General features: G+C 40.9%; 1 protein-coding gene across 4 annotated transcripts in view; it reads left to right on the forward strand.

Annotated features, from left to right (window-relative positions):
- GABRP (gamma-aminobutyric acid type A receptor subunit pi) overlaps positions 1-18812 on the forward strand; it is a 112659-nt gene extending 93847 nt beyond the window's left edge. For 3 of the 4 annotated variants that reach the window (XM_086931433.1, XM_086931432.1, XM_086931431.1), the window contains exons 8-10: positions 148-303; positions 13438-13631; positions 17533-18812. In XM_086931433.1, the coding sequence (XP_086787559.1) occupies positions 148-303; positions 13438-13631; positions 17533-17841 (659 nt within the window). In that variant the 3' untranslated portion in view covers positions 17842-18812. The remainder of the gene's footprint in view (positions 1-147; positions 304-13437; positions 13632-17532) is intronic. The other variant, XM_086931434.1, reaches the window with a different exon arrangement.
- The last annotated feature ends 4396 nt before the right edge of the window (positions 18813-23208 follow it).

The following is a 23208-nucleotide window of genomic DNA, read 5'->3' on the forward strand; positions in this document are numbered from 1 at the left end:
TTAAAAAAATGACTTCAAAAGTGTACTGAAAATTTAAATCTAAAAACCTAAAAGTTCACCAGAACTGCATAAGCCTCTACGAGAATTGTCAGAGCTTAACATACTCTACCTGAATGTTTACCATGAAATGTATTTTTGTTTCTTAAGCAGGTGAATACCCAAGATTGGTTTTGTGCTTTGAGCTCCGAAGAAACATCCTTTACTTCATTTTTGAAACCTACATTCCCTCGACATTGCTGGTCGTCCTTTCCTGGGTTTCATTCTGGCTGTCCATGGCTTCAGTCCCTGCACGCACATGCATTGGTAAGATGTTGCCCTTACTCAATAGAATTAAAACATCGAAAGGTGGTCTTTAATAGGTTCCAAAACGGAGCCACGTGAGCACATTACTGAGGGCGTCCCCTGGAAAACTAACCATTTACTTATTCACAATACGCCTGAATGTTCTTGCATTTCTGCCTTAGATTCTCTGTCATCGGTTTGTAAATCTGATAAAAGGTGCTTCCCTGCAACTTTATTTATCACTTCAAGTATTTCTTTTAAAAGCTATATATTTTGTGTTGAAGGTACCCATTTGTATGTAACTGAGCTGACAAACTCCTCGGATTCATCACAACACACACACACATATATATAGAACATTCTCCACCACATTTACTGAGGAGGGAGGGCCTGACACACACACACACACATATATATATATATATATATATATATATATATATATATATATATATATATATATATATATATATATATATATATATATATATATATATATATATATATATATATATATATATATATATATATATATATATATATATATATATATATATATATATATATATATATATATATATATATATATATATATATATATATATATATATATATATATATATATATATATATATATACACAAATCCAGCCCATCTTCACAAGTGCTTGCCGCACAGAAAGGCACACAGACAGCACAATTAGCACTCCAAGGCGAAGTCTGATATTCAACTGCTAGTATTTATTGTGCAACATGTGGGTAAAAAGCTGCCATCAGAAGCGTTTCGGGCACGTCCGTGCCCTTGCTCACTGATAGTTGACGGTTAGTGTGAGCACACTTTTAAAATCACCACAATTGTGCGATTTCGCACCATGAAAAATCATAGACATGATGGAAGGACTAATCATCTGCATGCACTGTTTACGGGCTGCAATTGTGGGCGCCATTTTATAACATATATCTTACATGCCAAATACAACGGAAATTTCAATAATGGACCTCGTATCTATACATATGCTATTACTATGCATAATTTATGATGTTATATAGTGACCGTTTAGGCCATGCTTTTATCTAGCACAAATGCCAAACTTATGCATAAATTCGATGTTAAAACATAAATGTCGAACTGAACCACTGCAGTGACGTTATTGAAATTGCATGCCCACTAATGCTCCCACAACATGCATGTCAGCATGTAAAACCAAGATATATTTATATTTCATCATAATTGTAAACACGGGAACATGATCCCATATACCCGTGATATCAATAGCAATACAGTTGATCAAGGGAAGAAAAATATCTTTAAAAACATCAATGCTAAAAGTTATACTTTGTGCAAATACATAAACGTATAAAATTCTCAATGCTATGGTTAGAAAATGAACATCTTGCATAACACTCTGTAAACATGCTATTCACAAATGATTATAATAATCATTATATCCCATAGATAATATACAAGCAAAGGTTCTCAACTTAAAATCCCTTAAGATGGCAATGTATACTCATGCTAGACAACAACAAGGTGTCACAATGCTGCCTTCTCCACTTACTATGTCTATGATATAAACTTTGTGTGTGACTAAATTGCATTGTGTGTGTCGCGCAAAGCTGAGTGCTCTAATGGTGAATGGACTATTTGATTAAGGAAAATTACTTAAAAATAATAATTAAAGTGCAAAAGTGCTAGTGCAATTAAATGTGAGAAATTCACTATCTCAACTGTGGGGGTGTTCGGATCATCTCACATTTTTTATCATATATACACGGAACAACGTTGCTGCAATGGCTCTGAAACTGAATTATATACGGTTGGTATAACTCACTCGCAACTGCGATCAATTATTAAATTCAGCTCATAGAAAGTTATGAAGGTCTTCCCCCATGTTGAGATCCCCAGGGCTCTTGCTGTTGAGAAGAACTATGTAGCGTGATTCTAATTGCCGAAGCTGTTTCTCATAGTCACCACCTCTTTTGTTGGTGGCTACAGCGTCTATGACGAAATATTTCAAATCCGCCAAATTCTTGTTATGTGCGGATTGAAAATGTCGGGCTACAGGGTAGCTCTGATCTGCATGCAAAATGGCACGTAAGTGCTGCAATATGCGTTGATGCACAGGTAGCTTTGTGCTGCCAACATATTGTAAATTGCAGCTACAGGTGAGGACATAGACTGCTAGTTCGGTGCGGCAAGTGAAATGGTCACGTAAGGGTATGGGGTTGACTTCAAAAGGAGTCACATACGTTCTAGTGTTGGCTCCGAACTTACAAGCTCTACACGAGCTGCAGCGGAAGAATCCCTTGCGGGGGGACAGCCAGTTGCTGGCCTTGTTGGTCTCAGGACTACTCTTCACCAAATCATTTCTCATAGCATATGCACGTCTGAATGTGACGGTTGGCATTGTAGGCATAATGTCTCTGAGAACTTGGTCTGTCAAAATGATAGGCTATTGTTGTTTAATGATCTTGGTTACTTGTCTAGATTGACGGCTGTAGCCAGTGATGAATCTGAGGGCATTGTTATCCCCTGGCTGCGTGGCTATGGAGTTTTGCTCCCTATTGGGATTCAATAAATCAAATCTACACAGTTGGTTTGCTTTCCTCATTGCTGAATCCAGCAAAGCCATATATATATATATATATATATATATATATATATATATATATATATATATATATATATATATGTTCACTTAAAAAACCATAGGTTTCAGGCCTTATATAGTTAGGAACTAGCATTTAAAAAACCATTGAAATTGCTCCTATATAGTTAGTTGTACTAACTATATTTCGCGCACCCGCAATCCACTGCTGATGATGTCACATATTACATCATTCATGACATGGTCAGTGACATCATTCATGACATCACTGATGACATCTCAAATGACATCACTCCTCCACTCCACATCTCCTGAAAAACAAGATGGTGGCCAACACTTCCTGGTTTGGACAGTTTGGAATGTTGACAGCCGACTGCCAGCCAATCAGAAACTCTCTCGCGCACGTAAGGGTACGCGCACGTACGCGTACGGTACGCATACGGTACGCATACCGTACACGAACAGTGCGCGTACGGTGAGCGCATATAGATATATAATTTGCTCAAATTCAATGTTCTCAACAACTACTGGAGGGATTTTCACCAAATATAGAAAATGCACTACTGCATACCTGTCCCTACCATTTTGCCAAGTTTGGTGTAATTCCGTTCAGCCGTTCAGGCTGTAGCCGTGTCTAAAGGTCCCATAGAAAATGCCATTTGAAAAATTTCAAATTCTGTTTTCTCAAAAACTACTTGAGGGATTTTCACCAAACATAGCAAAGGCACATCTGCATACCAGGCTCTACCATTTTGCCAAGTTTGGTGTAATTCCATTCAGCCGTTCGGGATGTAGCCGTGTCTAAAGGTCGCTATGGAAATTAACATGTGGAAAACACGTTTTGGGACCTCCTTTCGGCCCCCACTTGATGAATCCCCCCAAAACTTTCAGGGAAGGAGCGGAGCGCAGCGAGGAAAATTTAAGGAAAATCCGGTGATATATCTATATATATATATATATATATACATACTCACTCATCAATATATGTATACATATGTCAGACACTCCCTCATAAGAAAATGTCATAGTGCAGGATGTTCTAGGCACTAACAATAACCTTAATCCGGTGGCTACGAGAAGAGCAGGCATAAGGTGTTGAGCAATGACTGCAGCATTTCAAAAAAGGCAATAGCTCAAAGTAATGCACATGCAATGGTCTGAGGAGATCGCTTTGATTACAGAAGTAGGTTCCGGAAGTCACCATGCTAAAGACGGTGAAGAACAAGCTGCATATGAATGAGGCACCTTGAGAAAACAATGCCGCTGTAAACATTTTTGAATTTTGTGACGGTTTTGTCCACATAATGTGCTCGGGAGAGCGAGTTTTCATTGGAAGTAGCAAAACATGTTAGAAATTGTGTGTCTCAAAGTGTATTCTACATGGCTTTCAGTTGGTTTACCTAATCCTGGACGTCAAATAGTCATAGTGCTTCTGTAATCACAACTGATTAGGTGATATGGCACCCCATATTAGACAAAATGCCTTCATTGTCCTTGAAAGTGTGAATACATTTTCATGTGCTTCAGGTAGTTTTTTCATCCCTCATACGTTGGTTCTTTTGAATACATATATCGCCTTTATTAGAGTCAACATCAACCTCTTCCTAGCATACGTTGGCTTGCTTTGAGCAGGGATAACATAGTCTTGGGGTCTGACTCAGAACTGACAGCAGGACCATCTTCTGTGATGTATTCATGAATCCACAGCTGCAAATTCTGCTACAATATGTTCATGCATCTGGAGATGTGGCACAGTTGAGAGGGGTTCAGATGTCAGGCAGTTTCTATTGTATTTTCTAATCCACATGTGCCATAGGCTGCCATTCTATATGAAATATTATGCCTACTTCACAGCTGCATTCTGAATGTAACTGTCACGATTGACTTCTCCTCGGGATCAGGGTGATGCTGAAAGGGGTCCACCTCCTGATTTCCCCACACTCTGACTATACAACAACACAGAGCATAGAGGTAATCAAGCGAGGGATAAGTCAGGAAGGGTAAGGGAAGGAACAGGAACGGAAGGGATAGCTGAAACGACAAGAAGAAAGGATTATTGCATCAAGTCTCACTACTCTCAGTTAATTCTCGCTAGTGAACCGGTACATACCACAACAATCAGGAGGTGACCTCTTTCCTCTTTACATCAATAGATACTTCTCTATAAATTAGTGCTTCCTGTAAGAAAACCAATAATTACTAGTGATTCAACAACACATCAAAACACCTCAAGAATCATTCAGGCAACACACGTACCCTTATCTCCCTTCCTTTAAACTCATAACATCGCTCTCCAGTAATCCCCTATGGGTTTTCTTGCCAAGGCTCAGTATTCATCCAAAACACTGGAGAAGAAGGATTCTGTAAGTCTTTTAAAACAACAAGAGTTCAATCCAAGGAAAAAATAGTATACCAATTAGCATTCCTAGCTGGGCCCAACTAAATATGGAATACTAAAAAATAGGAAACAATAAAGTCAACCTCCTCCGAGGCTTACCAGCTTTTCTTAGTTCTTCAAAGCACTTATAAAGGTTTTCGAGTAGTGTGCTTCCTTGCTCTCCTTAATCCAATCGTTTTGTACGGAGGCAGAGATTTCCTTCCTCGCGGCAGCCGCACGCGGGAAGAACAAAAAGGCACCAGTGATAAAACCCCGATGCGGGTTTACTTTCTCTCCACTGAAACGCCAACAATCCAGTACTGCATCCAAAGCGGGAAACCCTTCCTCGCGGCAGCCGCTCGCGATAGGGTGAAATGACAAGGAACGCCCTTGCCGGTTCACGGTCGTTCAACACGGATTCTCGGCTGAGACCCGTTTCCTCTTTCCTCGCTGCAGCCGCACGCGGGTGAACAAGATGACGAGAGGAGTCTTTTTCCTTCGTTTTCCGATATGTAGTTCTTGGTTCTCAGAGAAGCCCTCGATAGCACAGCCTTCTATTCTTAGATCCTGCAAGCAGTCCCAAAACACGGACTCGAATACTAACACAGCCAGGTTCCAAAAAGTAATCACATACAAAGCCCCCTAGTGGACACCGGGAATATATAGACACAGTACTGCCCTCTTTCCTTCTCCTTCTGGGAGATGTAGTCATGCAGGCGCAAGTAAGGCAGATCATGACAGTATATCCTCCCCCCCTAGCGCCTCCTAGCGCCAGGCTTCCCCGGATTCCGGGCATGGAAAAGACATACAGCACGAGGGGCATGCACACCAGTGCATGGTTCCCAGGAATCATCCTCCGAGGTGTACCCTTTCCACGAAATCAGGTACCACAGCTGTCCCCTTCGATACCGCGAATCCAGGATACGCCGTACTTCAAACTCCAACTGTCCATCTCTCATTACAGGAGGAACCTCTTTACGACGACCAGATTTCGCCGGCTTCAACAAACTACAATGAAAGACTGGATGGATCCGTAAGGTTGCGGGCAACTTCAGCTTGTATGCCACCGGATTCACTACCCTGAGTATCTCTTATGGTCCGATGAAACGTGGATGGAAGATACTGCGGTAGCGAAACCGAATGTTTTTCGTTGAAAGCCACACCTTGTCCCCAACACTATACACCGGTCCCTCACGACGACGCCGATCTTCCCACTTTTTATACGATGTCTTCGCCTTCTTCAAATGCAACTGCACTCAACGGTGAATTTTCAACAGTGCTTTCATTTGGGCAGCAACAGTTGGATGATTCTGCACATCACTAGGGACTGTAATTGGCAAGGTATCCACATTATATCCCGTATATGCTCTGAATGGTGATTCCCCAGTTGAACAGTGCCAAGCATTGTTGTACGATAGCTCGGCCAACCACAGCAGAGACACCCATGAGTCTTCTGCCTCTTCGGCGTAGCATCGCAAATATTTTTTAAGAGTTTGGTTCAGTCTCTCCGTTTGTCCATCCGACTGGGGATGAAAACTGGTAGACAACGCATCCTTCATGTGTAAGGCCTTACACCAGGTGTGCCAAAACCTGGCGACGAATTGCGGGCCACGATCAGAAATAATGACTTTGGGTATTCCATGCAACCTTCCCATCTGAGCAATAGCTGAGCTGTTTGGGCAGCCGTAGGAAGATTCCGACATGGAATAAAATGTCCCATTTTTGTCATGCTGTCCACCACCACCAGAACGGCGTCACAACCTTTATCCAAGGGCAAGCCCAACACAAAGTCCTTACTAATCACCTGCCATGGCCTTCATGGAGTAGGCAGCGGCATCAGCAACCCTTTGCTCTTGGACTGTTCATTCTTGGCTCTGGCACATGTCTCACACTGATCTATCCACTCCTTCACTTCACGTGACATTCCCTCCCACCAGAAATGTCTTTGTAAGGCCTGGATGGTTTTCTGATGGCCCGGATGTCCAGCAACCATCGCATTATGGCACCAGTTGAACGCCATCAATCGTAGTTCATGCGTGGGAAGGAACAGAGAGTTATTCCGCATGGGTAACCCATGCTTCAGTGTGCGAGATTTCTCCTTCTCAGCCCACTTCTGCCATTGAGCTAAAGTGCGTTGAGTACGGACTTCCTCAAAGAACTGGTCTACTGTGGTGGAACATATCACCATCTCTGGAGAAAGAATGGACAACTGTTCTCTTTTCATGGATGATTCAGAATCCACTTGGCGAGATAATGAATCTGCCTTTCTGATATCAGCCCCAGGTCGAAAGGTGATGGTAAAATCGTACTCCGCGAAAAACAACATCCAGCGCATTTGCCGTTGCGAGAGGTGCCTGGCCGTTTTCATAAATTGTAAATTTCGGTGGTCCGAATACACGGTGACCGGATGTTGACCCCCCCACAGGTATGGCCTCCACTCCTGAAACACTTTCTTCACGGCCAACAGTTCTTTTTCAGCCACCGTATAATTCACTTCTGCCGGATTCAGTTTTTTGGACAGAAATGCGACAGGATGCAGGTGACCGGTCTGTTTATCTCTTTGCGACAGGACTGCACCAATCGCCACGTCCGAAGCATCGGCTTTTACCACAAACGGGACATCAGATTGCGGATGTCTCAATATGGGAGCTGTGCAAAAGGCCTGTTTCAATTGTTCAAACACTTCCCCAGCTTCAGGTGTCCAACAGAAAGCAACACCCTTTCTTAACAACCGGGTTACTGGAGAGGCTAGCTGCGAAAAATGGGATATGAATCTCCTAAAATAATTGGAGAAACCCAAAAAGCATTGCATGTCTTTCACACTCCTTGGGGTGGGCCTCTTTTGCACTGCCTTCACTTTTCTGTCTGCCATTCTAAAACCCTGGGGATTCAGAACCACACCCAAAAATTCCACTTCCGTCACACCAAACTCGCACTTACTGAGTTTACAGTACAAGCAGTGTTCCTGTAGCTTTTGGAGGATCAGAATAACCTGTTTAACATGCTGTGCAGGATTGTCTGAATAAATCAAAATATCATCGATATAGATGACTACAAAATGATCGATGTATTCTTTCATTATGTCGTTGAGAAAGTATTGGAATGCCGCAGGGGCATTGCAAAGCCCAAACGGCATCACCAAATACTCAAACAAACCAAAACGTGTCTTAAACGCCGTCTTCCACTCATCCCCTGCCTGTATACGCACCAAATGGTATGCCCCGCGCAGGTCCAACCGGGTGTAGATGTTGGCCTCCTTTACCTGGTCCAACAGGACGGGAATGAGCGGAAGAGGGTAACGGTTTTTTATCGTGATTTTGTTCAACTGTCTGAAGTCTATGCATGCTCGCAACTCCCCATTGGCCTTTGAGATAAAAAAAAAGGGGTGAGGCCGCTGGAGAATGCGAAGGGCGAATGAACCCCAAAGAACAGAGACGTTCCAGGTAGGCTTTCAGATATTTTGTTTCTGAATCAGACAACGCATAGACCCTGCATGTGGGAATTTTAGCCCCTTCCACCAAATCGATTCTGCAATCATAGTCGCGATGTGGTGGGAGTCTCTCAGCCTCCACTTCACTAAACACTGCTTGATACTGCTGGTATTCTACAGGTAACGCCACCACTTTCTCTTCTGCTGTCGCCACATGAAACACCCGAGCTAATGACAGAGAGTGTGCTGCACTATCCTTCCGTAAACATTGGGACCCACATAATTCTGATGTGAACTGGATGGTCTTTAACTTCCAGTCCATTAGTGGGTTGTGTTGCCACAAACAAGGCATTCCTAGGATAATTTCGTATTGAGGTGCCTCTATCATGTTTAACACAATGTACTCTACATGATCCCAAGGCTGTCCCCGAAGAGACAATTCTAACACCTCTGTGTGTTCTACTATAGGTCCTGACTTCAGCGGGGTACCGTCCACTGCCAGCACCAGCTCAGGTTTGGGTGTGGGCACCTTCTTAAGTCCCAACCGCTCCACCAACCCATAGTCAATGAAGTTTCCAGTAGCCCCTGAATCTACCATAGTGTTCACTGGATGCTGTTGCTGTCCTGAACCCAGAAACATGGCCAAAACTACATGGGATACTGCCTCTGCACTCTCAACCACCCCCAAAGAAGGTATCCTCCATTCCCTTGCGGGTGTTTGTTGATTCACCGAGCTTTCGCTTATTTCCTGACTCTCAGAAACTCCTTCAGTCACTACTGCCACCACCTTTTTTGTAGGGAAATAAGAACTTCTCTTCTGAGGTTTCATTGTACAATCCCGCACATAGTGCCCTTTTTTTACCGCAGTACATGCATAAACCTTGAGCACGTCTGCTTTCTCTTTCTGCCTTGGTTAAGGGAGGACGAACTGCCCCTATCTCCATAGCCTCAGGTCCTGCTTCTTTCTTGTGTGAGGAGTTTTCCAACTCATAACCACTCCCCGGTCTACCACCACGCCTACGCTCCCCTCCCCTCTCAGAGAGACGATGATCCAACCTCAACGTAAGGTTAATCAACCCTACACAACAAGTGGGCTGAGGGTCTATTTGCGCCAAGACATCCTTAATTTCCTCGTTTAGCCCCTGATAATAAAGCGCCATCCTTTTTTCCTCCGGCCACGCCGTTTCCCCTATAAGTCTATTAAACGTGGTCATGTATGACACAAGGTCTTTTCTTCCTTGTCGTAAACCCAATAGATCGCGATCTGCACTGAGGGTGGTAGCCCGCCTATCAAACACCCTCTCGAATTCCCTTCGGAAGGCCACCCAATCCGTTAACAAGGGGTCATCATTACGAACTAAAGGAACCACCCAATTCGCTGCATCTCCCGTTAAGTATGAAATAGCAAAGGCCACTCTAGAGTGATTTGTGGGAAAAGATGCTGGCCTACATGAGAAGTGTAAGGTTATTTGGGTTATGAACATTTGAATCTTAAGAGGGTCCCCTGCGTACCTCTCTGGGCTAGCCAATGGTATCGGCGGGGGCACCGTAACTTGTATCTGTGAGTCTCCCACTGAAGCATCAAAAGGGTTTCGAATTTGCCTGTCCAACCTCTCTTTTAGGGCCGCTGTTTCGGCCCGTGAATTAACCAACTCTTGTTGAACAACCACTAAGGCTTGCAGTACATCTTCCAAAGTGGTCATCTTTCAGCACACCCTGACCGGGAGGGACAATATACTTGGGTATGTGATTCTGTCACGATTGACTTCTCCTCGGGATCAGGGTGATGCTGAAAGGGGTCCACCTCCTGATTTCCCCACACTCTGACTATACAACAACACAGAGCATAGAGGTAATCAAGCGAGGGATAAGTCAGGAAGGGTAAGGGAAGGAACAGGAATGGAAGGGATAGCTGAAACAACAAGAAGAAAGGATTATTGCATCAAGTCTCACTACTCTCAGTTAATTCTCGCTAGTGAACCGGTACATTCCACAACAATCAGGAGGTGACCTCTTTCCTCTTTACATCAATAGATACTTCTCTATAAATGAGTGCTTCCTGTAAGAAAACCAATAATTACTAGTGATTCAACAACACATCAAAACACCTCAAGAATCATTCAGGCAACACACGTACCCTTATCTCCCTTCCTTTAAACTCATAACATCTCTCTCCAGTAACCCCCTATGGGTTTTCTTTCCAAGGCTCAGTATTCATCCAAAACACTGGAGAAGAAGGATTCTGTAAGTCTTTTAAAACGACAAGAGTTCAATCCAAGGAAAAAATAGTATACCAATTAGCATTCCTAGCTGGGCCCAACTAAATATGGAATACTAAAAAATAGGAAACAATAAAGTCAACCTCCTCCGAGGCTTACCAGCTTTTCTTAGTTCTTCAAAGCACTTATAAATGTTTTCGAGTAGTGTGCTTCCTTGCTCTCCTTAATCCAATCGTTTTGTACGGAGGCAGAGATTTCCTTCCTCGCGGCAGCCGCACGCGGGAAGAACAAAAAGGCACCAGTGATAAAACCCCGAAATGGGTTTACTTTCTCTCCACTGAAACGCCAACAATCCAGTACTGCATCCAAAGCGGGAAACCCTTCCTCGCGGCAGCCGCTCGCGAAAGGGTGAAATGACAAGGAACGCCCTTGCCGGTTCACGGTCGTTCAACACGGATTCTCGGCTGAGACCCACTTCCTCTTTCCTCGTGGCAGCCGCACGCGGGTGAACAAGATGACGAGAGGAGTCTTTTTCCTTCGTTTTCCGATATGTAGTTCTTGGTTCTCAGAGAAGCCCTCGATAGCACAGGCTTCTATTCTTAGATCCTGCAAGCAGTCCCAAAACACGGACTCGAATACTAACACAGCCAGGTTCCAAAAAGTAATCACATACAAAGCCCCCTAGTGGACACCGGGAATATATAGACACAGTACTGCCCTCTTTCCTTCTCCTTCTGGGAGATGTAGTCATGCAGGCGCAAGTAAGGCAGATCATGACAGTAACGTGTCTTTCTGCTGTTTCCATGTAATGTTTTGACCAGGCCACTAGGGGGGCAGAATCATTCAGATTATTTTGAGTGTCTACTACTTCTCCTTGGACGATTAACTTTTATTCCGAAGAGTTAGTTGTCACTTGTTTCCTCTAATGATAAAGTCTAGAGGAAGGCTAGTAGCATCTTTTGTCTTGGTTGTCGAAACCCTGGCTCAGAAATGGACCAAAAAAGAATTTAGTGACTGTATTTAGTCAGAATGAGTTCACTGATCTGATTTATCTGGTTAAATTGGTTAATTCCTTTGCACTCATGGGAATAGAGAAGTCATTTTTTGGCGTGTACCTACATTCTTTATGAGAACACTGAAACACTAACAGTATGGCCCGCCATTCATGACCCGGTTGGAAACAGTCTTTCTAGGCGAATTAGGTAGGAATCACAGCAACTGCATAAATAACCCATTCCCACTATTCCACATGGACATTTCGCCACCCACAAGCTGAAGAATTTTTCAGGTAGCATTGGGGAAAAATGAGTAATTATTGTATGTTCAAAGGTACAGTGTTCCCACTTCTCTCAGAAATTCATATTTTCTCAAGGGATCCCAAAATCCTGTGGAGTTCCTGCATCCGAAAACTACCGATACCTGCAGCATCAGTAATTTCAAGTGCAGAAATGCCGATGTGATATTCCCAAACTATTTGGAATGGAAGGTAATCCATTCATGTATAATTACTCTCAAATAAACTAGCTCTTTGACTCATCTAATGATCAATAATCGTTTTAACGGCACATTGCTTAATTCTACTGAACGTGAATGCTGGTACAATTAAGAAAAATATTTTTGGAAAATGAATCCTTGATGTATGGCTTGGTGTGAATCTTAATTGGAGTAAATGTTACAATAATTACCATAAAGGATCGCCTTTTGTTTCTGCACGATCTATTTCATAGCCATAATGTTTGGCTTCGGAGATTGTATAGTAGAATTCCTTACTGTTCTTAAGTACCCTGTGTGCCTGCTGCTCGCAGTGCATATAATATGAGACAGCAGTCTACTGTACCAGTCTATAGACATTAACATTGGCCAATTTCAGGGAGTTGAGGCATAGTTAACCACGAACATATTAGAACCGTTGCTTTGTACAGGATATATATGCACTCTAAAACATTAAATACAGTATGCATTTAACTCACATAGTTCAAAAGTGGTAGTTTTACTGGCGTACACCCTGAATATTGACCCCAGAATATCAATGGGACACAACACGGAGGACAAAGTATCCCAAACAAATATTGACCGGTAAGTAAGTCCAGATTTTCTCTACTAATTCCACATGTATGTACCTAAGTGGAACATATATAATAAAAGCACACAGATAAGGGAATAGTAAATCTGTACTTCCTTATATGCACTTACCATTCGATATTTTGTCCCTCAGTAAGTTATCCTCATTATTCTTGTACCGCAATATTCGGTTGGTCGATATTCAGTAGTACAATAACATCACTGTGATGTAGTAAAGTAAAGCACAATGTAAGGTACAACATTTATCTCATGCTAGAAGACAACATTCACAACCCAGTGTTGGTTAGTCTACCTAATTACAACAATATTAGATGTAAATGAAACGCTAACATTCATTTCAGATATATGAAGTATCAAATCCACATTGGCATTCCACCTTGTTTGTAAATGTGATGATTTCTGACAATCTATTAAATGATCAAATGTTGTTTAATTCATAGGAGTCACAACAGTGCTATCGATGACAACTTTAATGATGGGGTCTCGCTCCTCCCTACCCTCAACCAATGGCTTTATTAAAGCTATTGATGTTTACCTTGGCATCTGCTTCAGCTTCATTTTTGGTGCCTTGCTTGAATATGCAGTAGGACACTACTGCGCGGAACAAATGGCGGTGTCAAATAAACTCAAAAAGGTAAGCACTCATTTCTCTTGCAGCTAGACACACTATGACAAACTCTAAAAAGTAGCTGCAATTATGTGTGTATAGCCCCACAAGGTAGACTTTCATGTGGTCTGGCTACCTCCCTGAGCAGACTTAAATTCTCATTTGAGGTTTCTTGGTGGCAACATTTCGGATCTTTCTAGCTTAACAAAACACAAGATCCTATGAGGTGCAATCTGCCTGGGTTAGTCCCTCAGATATGAGTCTTGGCTTTACACTTGTTTTCAGATCTTCAGTGAGTCTTCCTGTAGCTTTTTGTACAGGATTAGACCTTCAACCCAGTTGCATCGGCCCTGATACAAATGAGTGTGACATAGGACGTGCTTTGCCAGTCAGTGTTTAGCTTGAAAGTGACGTATTAGTGCTGAATTTATGTTAAGTGGAGAATGAGATACCATATTACATTCCCCCCATTTGCCTCGACATGTTCTGTATTCGGATTTAAACAAAAAGTGCACAAAAGGCCTGCAGGTCGCTTCCCTACGAAAGCAAAATACTAGTATATTTGTATTATCTCTTTGGGCTTTGATATTTAGAGGGTAAGGAGATATGCGCATATTTTGTTCCACAAAAAAATTGACCTTTTGAAAAAATTGCTCTTAAAAATATATTTTAACAAAACTCAAAGTGGTGGGAAGCTCGGTCGGGCTCCTTGGCAGGAGGGGTCATTGGGATGTAAACAATTCCTTACACACTGTAGTTCAAGTTCTCTCCTCTGGCTGGCAGCTGCATTCGTCGTTGATTTAGAATAGCAGGATAACAACGACCTTCTCATCAAGTAAAGTTTACAATCTTGTTCGACTTCTGTAGGAGTTTTGTATGTTAACCTGACAATCCCAAACCTAATCCTTTGAGAGTTTAGGACTTCCTCGCTACTGAAAAGGGAGGTTTCGGCAAGCTTAGTGGAAGTAGATTGGTGCTCGTAAGGCTTAAAAAACGTCATGACAAAGGTTGGGGATTTTAATCTTACACATGTTCATATCAACCTATGTTCACTAAACTCTTTATTTTTATAACACATTTTATTAAATTTCATTTTATCAACAACATCAATAAAAACTCCAAATTAACGCCCGGTGTGCCACAGATAAAGCACCAAGCAGTGTGTGTAGAATACTGAAAGTCAAACACAGCTACAGGAGTGGCCAAGATCAACAGCATAATAGCATGGATACAGTATACATCAGGCTATCACCGTGATGCAAATGTTCACTATTCTTGATCAGTTTTGGAGATGAAGGAACACAACAATTTCCCAAAAATATAGATTTTCCAAAAATATAGCACCTGTCCCTCCGAGACCGTAAATTTTGACTTGTCTTTCAGAGCTGGTAAAGCCAGCTCTTTGATGTACTTGCAGCATTAGTGCTTTGTTATTGCACGTTACTATCACTTGTATAGAATATTTCTGTACGTTGTTTGGCTTTCTAGTGCTTTCCCAGTCTTGCTATCCTTGTCGCATTCTCTGGGATTTCTCAGCCAATGTTATCCTTTGGGGGATGTAGGGATTGCAGTAGTGGAAAACAAATTTAAGAGTTCTTCAATGTCATGACACGTAAATATTAGAGTACATGTCCAACTTTTAAATAACGGCACCCTGCCCTATGGGCTTTTCAGGGCCTATCCAATGCATTAAAAGGAAGGTTTAGACCGGGCAAAAAGTTTAATTATGCCAAATTGCCAATTTTAACCTGCCCACATAGGCTGCAATGGCAGGCCTGAGACTTGTTTCAAAGGCTACTTAAGTGGGTGGCACAATGAGTGCTGCAGTCCCACTAGTCAGTGTTATGACTAAAACTAAAACGTTTGTGAACATGGGATAATACTATATATATAAAAATAATGGTTTGCTGGGACATTAATCATTAATGTCCCAGCGAACCATTGTTTTTCTATATGCAGCCCTACTACTATCATTTATTTATTGGCCTTGGGAACATGTAGTGCCACTTTACTAGGGTCTTACAAGTAAATTATATCTGCCAATTGGGTGTAAGGCAATTGTGCCACGTTTATAGTAGAGACCACGAGCACTTTAGCACAGGTTAGGAGTGGTCAAATGCACAAAGTCCTAAAAGCCAACAAAAGCGGATTTGGAACACAGGAGGATTAAGGCAAAAAGTTTGGGAATGAATGTACAGAGAGAACCCAGCATGCCTAACATATATGTTCAACTGTATATGTTTATTTGGTGTGTTTTGCTTATTTATATACTTAGGTGTTTGTAAGCCTCTGAATTGTTATAATACAGGCTGCCATATGCGATGGTATTAAAGAAAGGGCAAATAGTCACCTGGTTGAATATTTAAGAAAGAGGTGCACTAGAGAAGTTCCAAAAGCTATTATATGATCTTGAGTGTTATCAGTTTTTTTTCTCCTCTAAGAAGAAGAAAATGGAAATGGGGTGATATGTGCCTGGGTAGTGATGCTGCATATCAAGTCCCTGCCTGTCACAAACAGAGATATTGGAACTAAACTCCCTGATACTACTATTTCCAATATCAGTAGTTTGTCTGATGATATACACAGCGAGTGAATCCTGGCAGACTAACTCTCCCATTATGTATTTACAGATTATCAAGCTATAACACCAAATTGGTGCTGGATGTATATATTTGATATCTTTAGCATGCTAAGTGTGTGCAGCTATATGGTATAAAAGAAGTGGTATCAGCGAGTTTAGTTCCTTGGTCGTGAAGAAAAGCCATGGGGTACAGCTTGAAACATGTAGGCCCTTAGAAACTCAGGGACATTATCACCTTGACTTTCACTATCCCCACTTTTAATCACACCTCCACAGGTTCGAATAAATAAGATTTTATCTACAAGGCAGGTATTTTTAATTCTCACACATATCACTTAGAATACCCCACTCCTATTTGTTCTATATTTTTCAACATCTATATACAGCTGCAAGTGCTCCCAAATAGTTTGTAGGTCGCAGCACACCCTGTTTTGAAGTGGTACGGGATGGACCCAATGATGAAGCCACCAGGGGAAAACCCTTTTGGGTGAGGGTTATCTAAGAAAAAATCATATTTTCCTATACATGTGAAGGTTTAGGCCATACGTAGCAGACAGGCTCTTTTTGGATTTTTGACATATTTTAGAAGGAGAACGAGCCCCTCTGGTCTCTCTTTTTCCTCTGTCTCCACTTTTTTCTTCTGGAAGTGCAATCCTAGATAGCCATCTCAAATGCACATTTATCTGCAGCTTCTATTATGGAATGGCTATAAAAATGGCCACTACAGATGTACCTACATACATGGTAAAGATCTTTGAATTAGTTTTGTTTTATTTTAACAAAATGCCATTCCAAGATGGCACCATGGATGCGTGCCCCTCGTAGCACCCAGTTTTGAATAGGATATGCTAAAATATAATAAATCTATTTGCACGCGTCTGCTGCACATCGGTGCAGTTCCCACATGTGGGAAGACATCTTGGCATGGTCAGAAAAACAAAATATTTTAAGATGGCATTCCACTGATAGCAAGTGGATAGCAAATAAGTGAGTGAAGGGGGTGAGAGAACAGTGGAGCATGGGGAGGATGGAGAGAGATAAGAAAAGAAAATAGTCCCAGAGTGGAAAGATACATGATCCTATCAGAACACTGTGAGACTGCAATGCCTCTGGATGAGACAAATACAATAATAGGGAGGAAAAACTTTAAATCACAATCAGGGACATGAGATAGACAACAAGGCCATCTAATCTTGAGCAGTGGAGGGGGATGAACCAAAGCCTAATCCTAAGTAGATATATTGTATTGGAAACATAGGTCTGTTTGTAGAAAATGGCATTAATTGTAGACATGTGAATCCTTTTACAAAATGAGGTCAATAAGATATGTGTTTCTTTGTCGTTTAGAATGCTGCTGAAGAACTGGAAGAAATTAAAATCTCAAGTGTCCTCAACAGTTCTCTGCCCAGCTTCAAGAGAAGAAAAAGCCTCATCCAAAAAGACGCACTGGAATGTGGAGACTGTGATCAGAAGGATTTAGAAAGAAATGATACAAGGTTTAAATACTTGCTGCAGACCAAACAGAGAATGAACCGATGCCTTCGTTTATTCATGGTGGAAAACCCAGCCAACGTTGATCGTTATGCAAGGATAGTGTTCCCTTTGACCTTCTTGATAGTCAATGTGTTTTATTGGGCATACTATTTGTTTTTCTAGAGAAAGGATCTACGTTTGTTTCTATGCTGGTTGCCTCTTGGTTTTATACACATCATACCACATCATGACCCAAAACAGAGATGTGCTGATCTGGATTTTGTCTTGCTGGTGCGCACTAGGACGACCAAATCATGTGATAACATTGTATGAAAATTACTTCTTGAACACAGACATGTCTGTAACCTACTTCTACAGATCAAGAACAGGAAGTCTCAAGTACACTGGGTGACCACGATGTCTACCCGGCAAGAGTTCCTCCACCGATCTGCAATCTATAGGCAAGGACATATTAGATACAGAACGAGGCTGATAGATATTTACATTTTAGTATGTAAGCACATGAGGTGGGTGGTAATGGAAAATTCTCCAAGTTCTGGTGGAAATGGTAAATCCAGAAGAAAACAGGTGGAATTTCCTCAGTTATGTTATCCCTGTGGTGAACAAAATTGTACCAGTGGATTTGCCCCCATATTTAGCATTTACCACAGAAAGTGGAACATTTCACTTTACTGTTTCAGACGTGAAAAATAGTCAATTTAGGTGTTTTATTATCATTCATAATATTTATCAAGAAAGAAAAATGTTACTGGCATCAATCGTAGAAATCAGTTTACCCAATCCCTACCAATCCACAGTCTACCTCCTGGAAATGATGAATTACAGTAGTTGTGTTTTTCCGTTAAAAGACCAAAAGAATAATACAACTTCAATTGTGATTGGTAAATGCATTACAGCTTGCACTAATATGTAAATTCCCTATGAAGGGAGATAAAAACAATACCACAGCTTGACACCTAAAGCACATTCTAAAATAGTGAAATAACTTTACAGATAAAATTTTCAGTCTATAATACTGCGTACATCGTTGTCTAAGTGCAAAATGTGTGGCTCTGTCTCCATAAAGCAAATGATATCTCCAGTGCTTTCAGCATTAGTGGTTGCACGTGCCAAGAGATTATTGTCAGATTATCCCCCCCGCCCCCCAAAAAAAAAAGAAATCCAGGGGCCTTATCAGAGATTTTCATTGGACCAACATAGTTAGTGAATATTGAAGGTCCAAGGTGCTTATAACAGCTGATATAACATTAACACATCTAGGAGGTATCAAAACCAAATGCCTCTTTGAAACAGGCACTAAGAAGAAATGTTTTAATTTCTCAGAAACAGCACAGATTACCTGTCTACTGGAGTTCAAAACCTATGTTTGTCTAGACAACAAAGGAATTAGTACTGACAGGGTATCCTTTCTGTACAAAGTCTATGCTAGACAACACATATTTATCTCTGCACAGAGGAGTAAGGCCAAGCCGGCCAATCCTAATCTATATGGCTCTTTGCTGTATTTTTCCTGTTGCACAACTCAAGGCAGCAAATATGGTTGCTGCGAAGTTTGTGTTAATAAAAATCTGCCTCTAAGATTGAAATGGAATCACAAATAGTTTGCACAAATGTCTACTTTTTGCTGCTATTCATGCTTCTAATGCAAATCTCTGACCTCCATTTGGGAAAATGTGGGGCCTCATCAAAATCCAAAGCTCGCACTCAACTTAACCATTTGAAGTCGTAAATGAGTGCATTAAAGCTTTTTTTTATCACATTCTGCATTAACAGCATCCAAGCACACAATGTCGTTGTTGTGATTATTCATATTTGTACGGAATGCTCTAATGTGTGCAAGTTGACGTTAATGTTTTTTTTCAAATATTTTTCTATTTATGTGAGTCTTATAATAAATATTTTGTAATACATTCTTTAATGTTTATTGATTTGTTTACTGCCAGTCCTGGGATTTCAAACTTGCCTTTAAAAACCTAAAAAATATGTGATTCGGTTTCCCGTTTTCAATGCCTTGCACGTGCGCGCAGAACCATCCTTTCTGGGTGGAAGCACAAAGGTGAAGATGCAGCACTGCAGACCACATGTGGCAAGTAACATTCACCTTCAACTGTGGAGCAGTCGAAACAAATGACAGAATATTATGTTTTCATCACCTTTATGCTCTAATATTCTGGTGTTATTTAATTAGGTAACAGGATCACGATTGAGAAAAGGTAACTACTAGATGTGCAGGGCACAATAGTTAACACTAACTTAAATTCCTAACGTATATATTTTTATGATGATATCGTATTTTCAAACCTTTATAGCATTGCCACCTGCCTTCCAGAGCATGCCATACCTGTATGGTTTATGTAAGCTGCAATAAATATATATCCATTACCAATAATGGGGTAACCCTGTGTCCCTCAGAACCTGGGTATGTATGATATGTAAAGAAGTGAGAGTTACAATTCCCAGTCTACTTCCTCTCCTGCATGAATAGGGCATGTCTCTTCTTATCGTAACGATCGCTTGAGGGCGGCGTTGGCAAAATTACTGTTTATCACGTCTCCAACCGGGTGGTGGAGCACGCTTGAAATAACATCATTTCGTCAGACCATAACCTCCTGGTGTAGGTCTACAAGCTCTTCAAAATCGGAATCAATTCAGATCCCAATCCACCGACTCAATAGGATCCGCGGCATTTATTCCTTGGGCTTGTCAACACTTGCTTCACTACCCCCAATCCTGATGAAGACACGCCTCTGACGCATATTAAGCTGGGCTTCTGCCTAGGGTCGAAAAGTCGACGTTGCAGTAACATTAGTCCATGCAGCTTTCCTGACCCTATTATAAAGTCACGCTTGGGTCGTGTATTCATGCTTGTAGGAATGGGCAGTTCAACATAACTGTTTTTTGTATTGTCGTATATGTTACCCATTTGTATAGTATATGCATAGCACTTTTTCACCTATCACCACAAGTCACCTTTTCTGCACTTCAATTACTTCATCGCCGTGTGTTGTATTGCTTTATTGACAGCCATATGCATTGATATGTATACATAATATTCATACTGTACAATTGTCATTTTTGACCAAAAATGTTGTCTTTATGATGTGTTCCATTTATCCCAATTTAGTTCTTGAAAAGTGTTGTTGAACCATTTTCAAAATTTTTTACATTAATTTTGTAATATTTGCTATTGAAAATTTCAAATTCAAGATGTATTACATACATTGAACAAAGGCATTGTCACTCTCCCGACAGAACCACTTATTTAAGTATCATAAATATATATCCAAGCAAACTGCAATGGTGAACACTGGGAAAGGAGACTGATTGAAACATTACCTAAAATAAAGGTGACACATCGCTCTCTGGGCCCTCGCTCCCTTGCCAATGGTCCTCTGATGTCCCCGACTGAGAGGTGATGGGAGTTGACATCATATCAATCAATTTCGCAATGAACAGTATAGCCCATTTGGCAACACAATAAGGACCATGAATCAATAACTGTGGTTAAGAAGGTTTATTGAAATTTAAGAATCAAGTTAAGATTTACGACTCTTAGCACCATTTCATAAATATACAGAATAACAACAGGAAAGCCTAATCTCCTCAAGGCCATATTACACCCAGAGGATTAAAATACTCTAGGGACCAGAAACAAAAAATTCTATCCCTAATGGATCCCTGCTTTATCTCTTGAGTGGGACACACATATTTGTATGGTATGTTTTTTGTATGTTTTATATTGATGTGATGAAATCTAATCTAATACCATGTCTTCATTTATGTCATGTCATTGAGTTGTCATAAGATGCATGTTTAAACTGTAGGATTAGTTAAATGTACACACGTTATATGTGATTCAAAAAAAGCTTTTGATAAAATCTGATTGGATCAAAAAATACATAGAACATCAATTAATAATTGTCTTATAGACTGTTTTTGTCCATGTCCACACAGATGTTGATATGGGATGTGGGATACACATATACAACAAAAAGTCTAATAAAAGGGTAAAGCAGAAGAAAAACGAATGTCCTGAGTTAGAAAACAGGGGCATAAATTGAACCCTGGGACGTGCATAGGTTATACGGCCCTGGAAGTACTTCCAAACACATTTATGGTATAGGGGGTACTTTTGTTGTTTACTCACTTTCTACAAGTGACATTTCCAAAATTATTATTTAAAATCCAATGTCACCATAAGTTAGGAATGTTCATTACAATGTCAAAGACAGCAAACAAGAGCTGGTGACCTGCTTGCATTTGGAAAATACAGCTTATTAAATGCAATAAGGTAACCCTAATGTTGTCCTATGGGAGAGGAATACCTTTCAATAGTGAAAAACGAATTTAAGAGTTTTTCACAGCAGGACTTATAAAACTTCAAAGTATATGCTCTGCTTTTTAAATATACTTTACCCTGCCCTGTGGGCTGTTTCGGGCCTACATGAATTAAAGATGAAGGTTGATCCTGGCAAAAGGTTTATTTTGCCAGGTCTCTGCTTCCTGTTTAGTATCCCCCTGGTGTCTGCCTTGGTTCCAAGAACTAATGAAAAATGGACTGTCGCCCCCCTGCTGAAGATGTCTTATCAGGATCCCTTAGGCCTTACACATTTTTATCCTATATCCCTTCTGCCTTATTTATGCAAACTACCAGAAGAAACTGTGGCTTTCCTGTTCCAGACCTTTGTACAGACCAATAACATTCTTGATCCTGCACAAGCAGATTTTCAGCTGGGCCACAATACTGAACATACTGCCCTGTCTGCCTTAGATGATGTACAGAGATGTGACATATGAAGAGTATGAGCTTTAGTTCTAATCTATCTATCTAGCACCTTCAACACCATTGAACCAGCAGTTCCTCTCCAAAATAATGGATTATAAAATGTTGTGCTTACCTAATTTTCACCTTCTTCAAGTTTCTTGTAATGGGTGTCTCCCCAAGGTGCCCGTTTCTAACCCCTCTTTTTCGAGATTTAAATATTACCTCTTGCTTGTTTCCTGCATTCCATTGGTGCTAACTTCTATATCTATGCAGATGACACTCAAATCTTTTTCAATCTCACCCAACTTCTGGGTTCACCTCACCCCTGTGTTTCAGTGGTACAATGGTGGATGTCCTCAAACGTTTTTAGACCAAAGTCCATCTGCCACTGGGATACTATTAACCAAGGCATCATTTTGAATGAAAAGCTCTATTTGAAGCTCCAGTTTTCCACACTTACTATTTCCTGTTTTTTTCCATCAAATGTTTTTTGTATTCTGACTTTTTTGGAATCACAGCTTGATGTACAAATTAGCTATGCCTTGATTCAATCTATGTTATACTATGGTCAGAACATTATTTGCAATCCCTCAATTATTTGCAGCTAGTACAAAATAGAGCTACTAGACAGCTTACATGCTGCAATAAACACTATACCCAATAGGTCTCGCCTTTGTGATTTATTGTCTTTGTCAATACATTTCAGAGATGTTGTTCTGCAACCCTGGTGCTGTGTAATATGGCTTAAGATGGATTTTCTTAGA

The sequence above is a fragment of the Lissotriton vulgaris genome, chromosome 7, assembly GCF_964263255.1.
Source record: "Lissotriton vulgaris chromosome 7, aLisVul1.2, whole genome shotgun sequence".
Lineage (NCBI taxonomy): Eukaryota > Metazoa > Chordata > Amphibia > Caudata > Salamandridae > Lissotriton > Lissotriton vulgaris.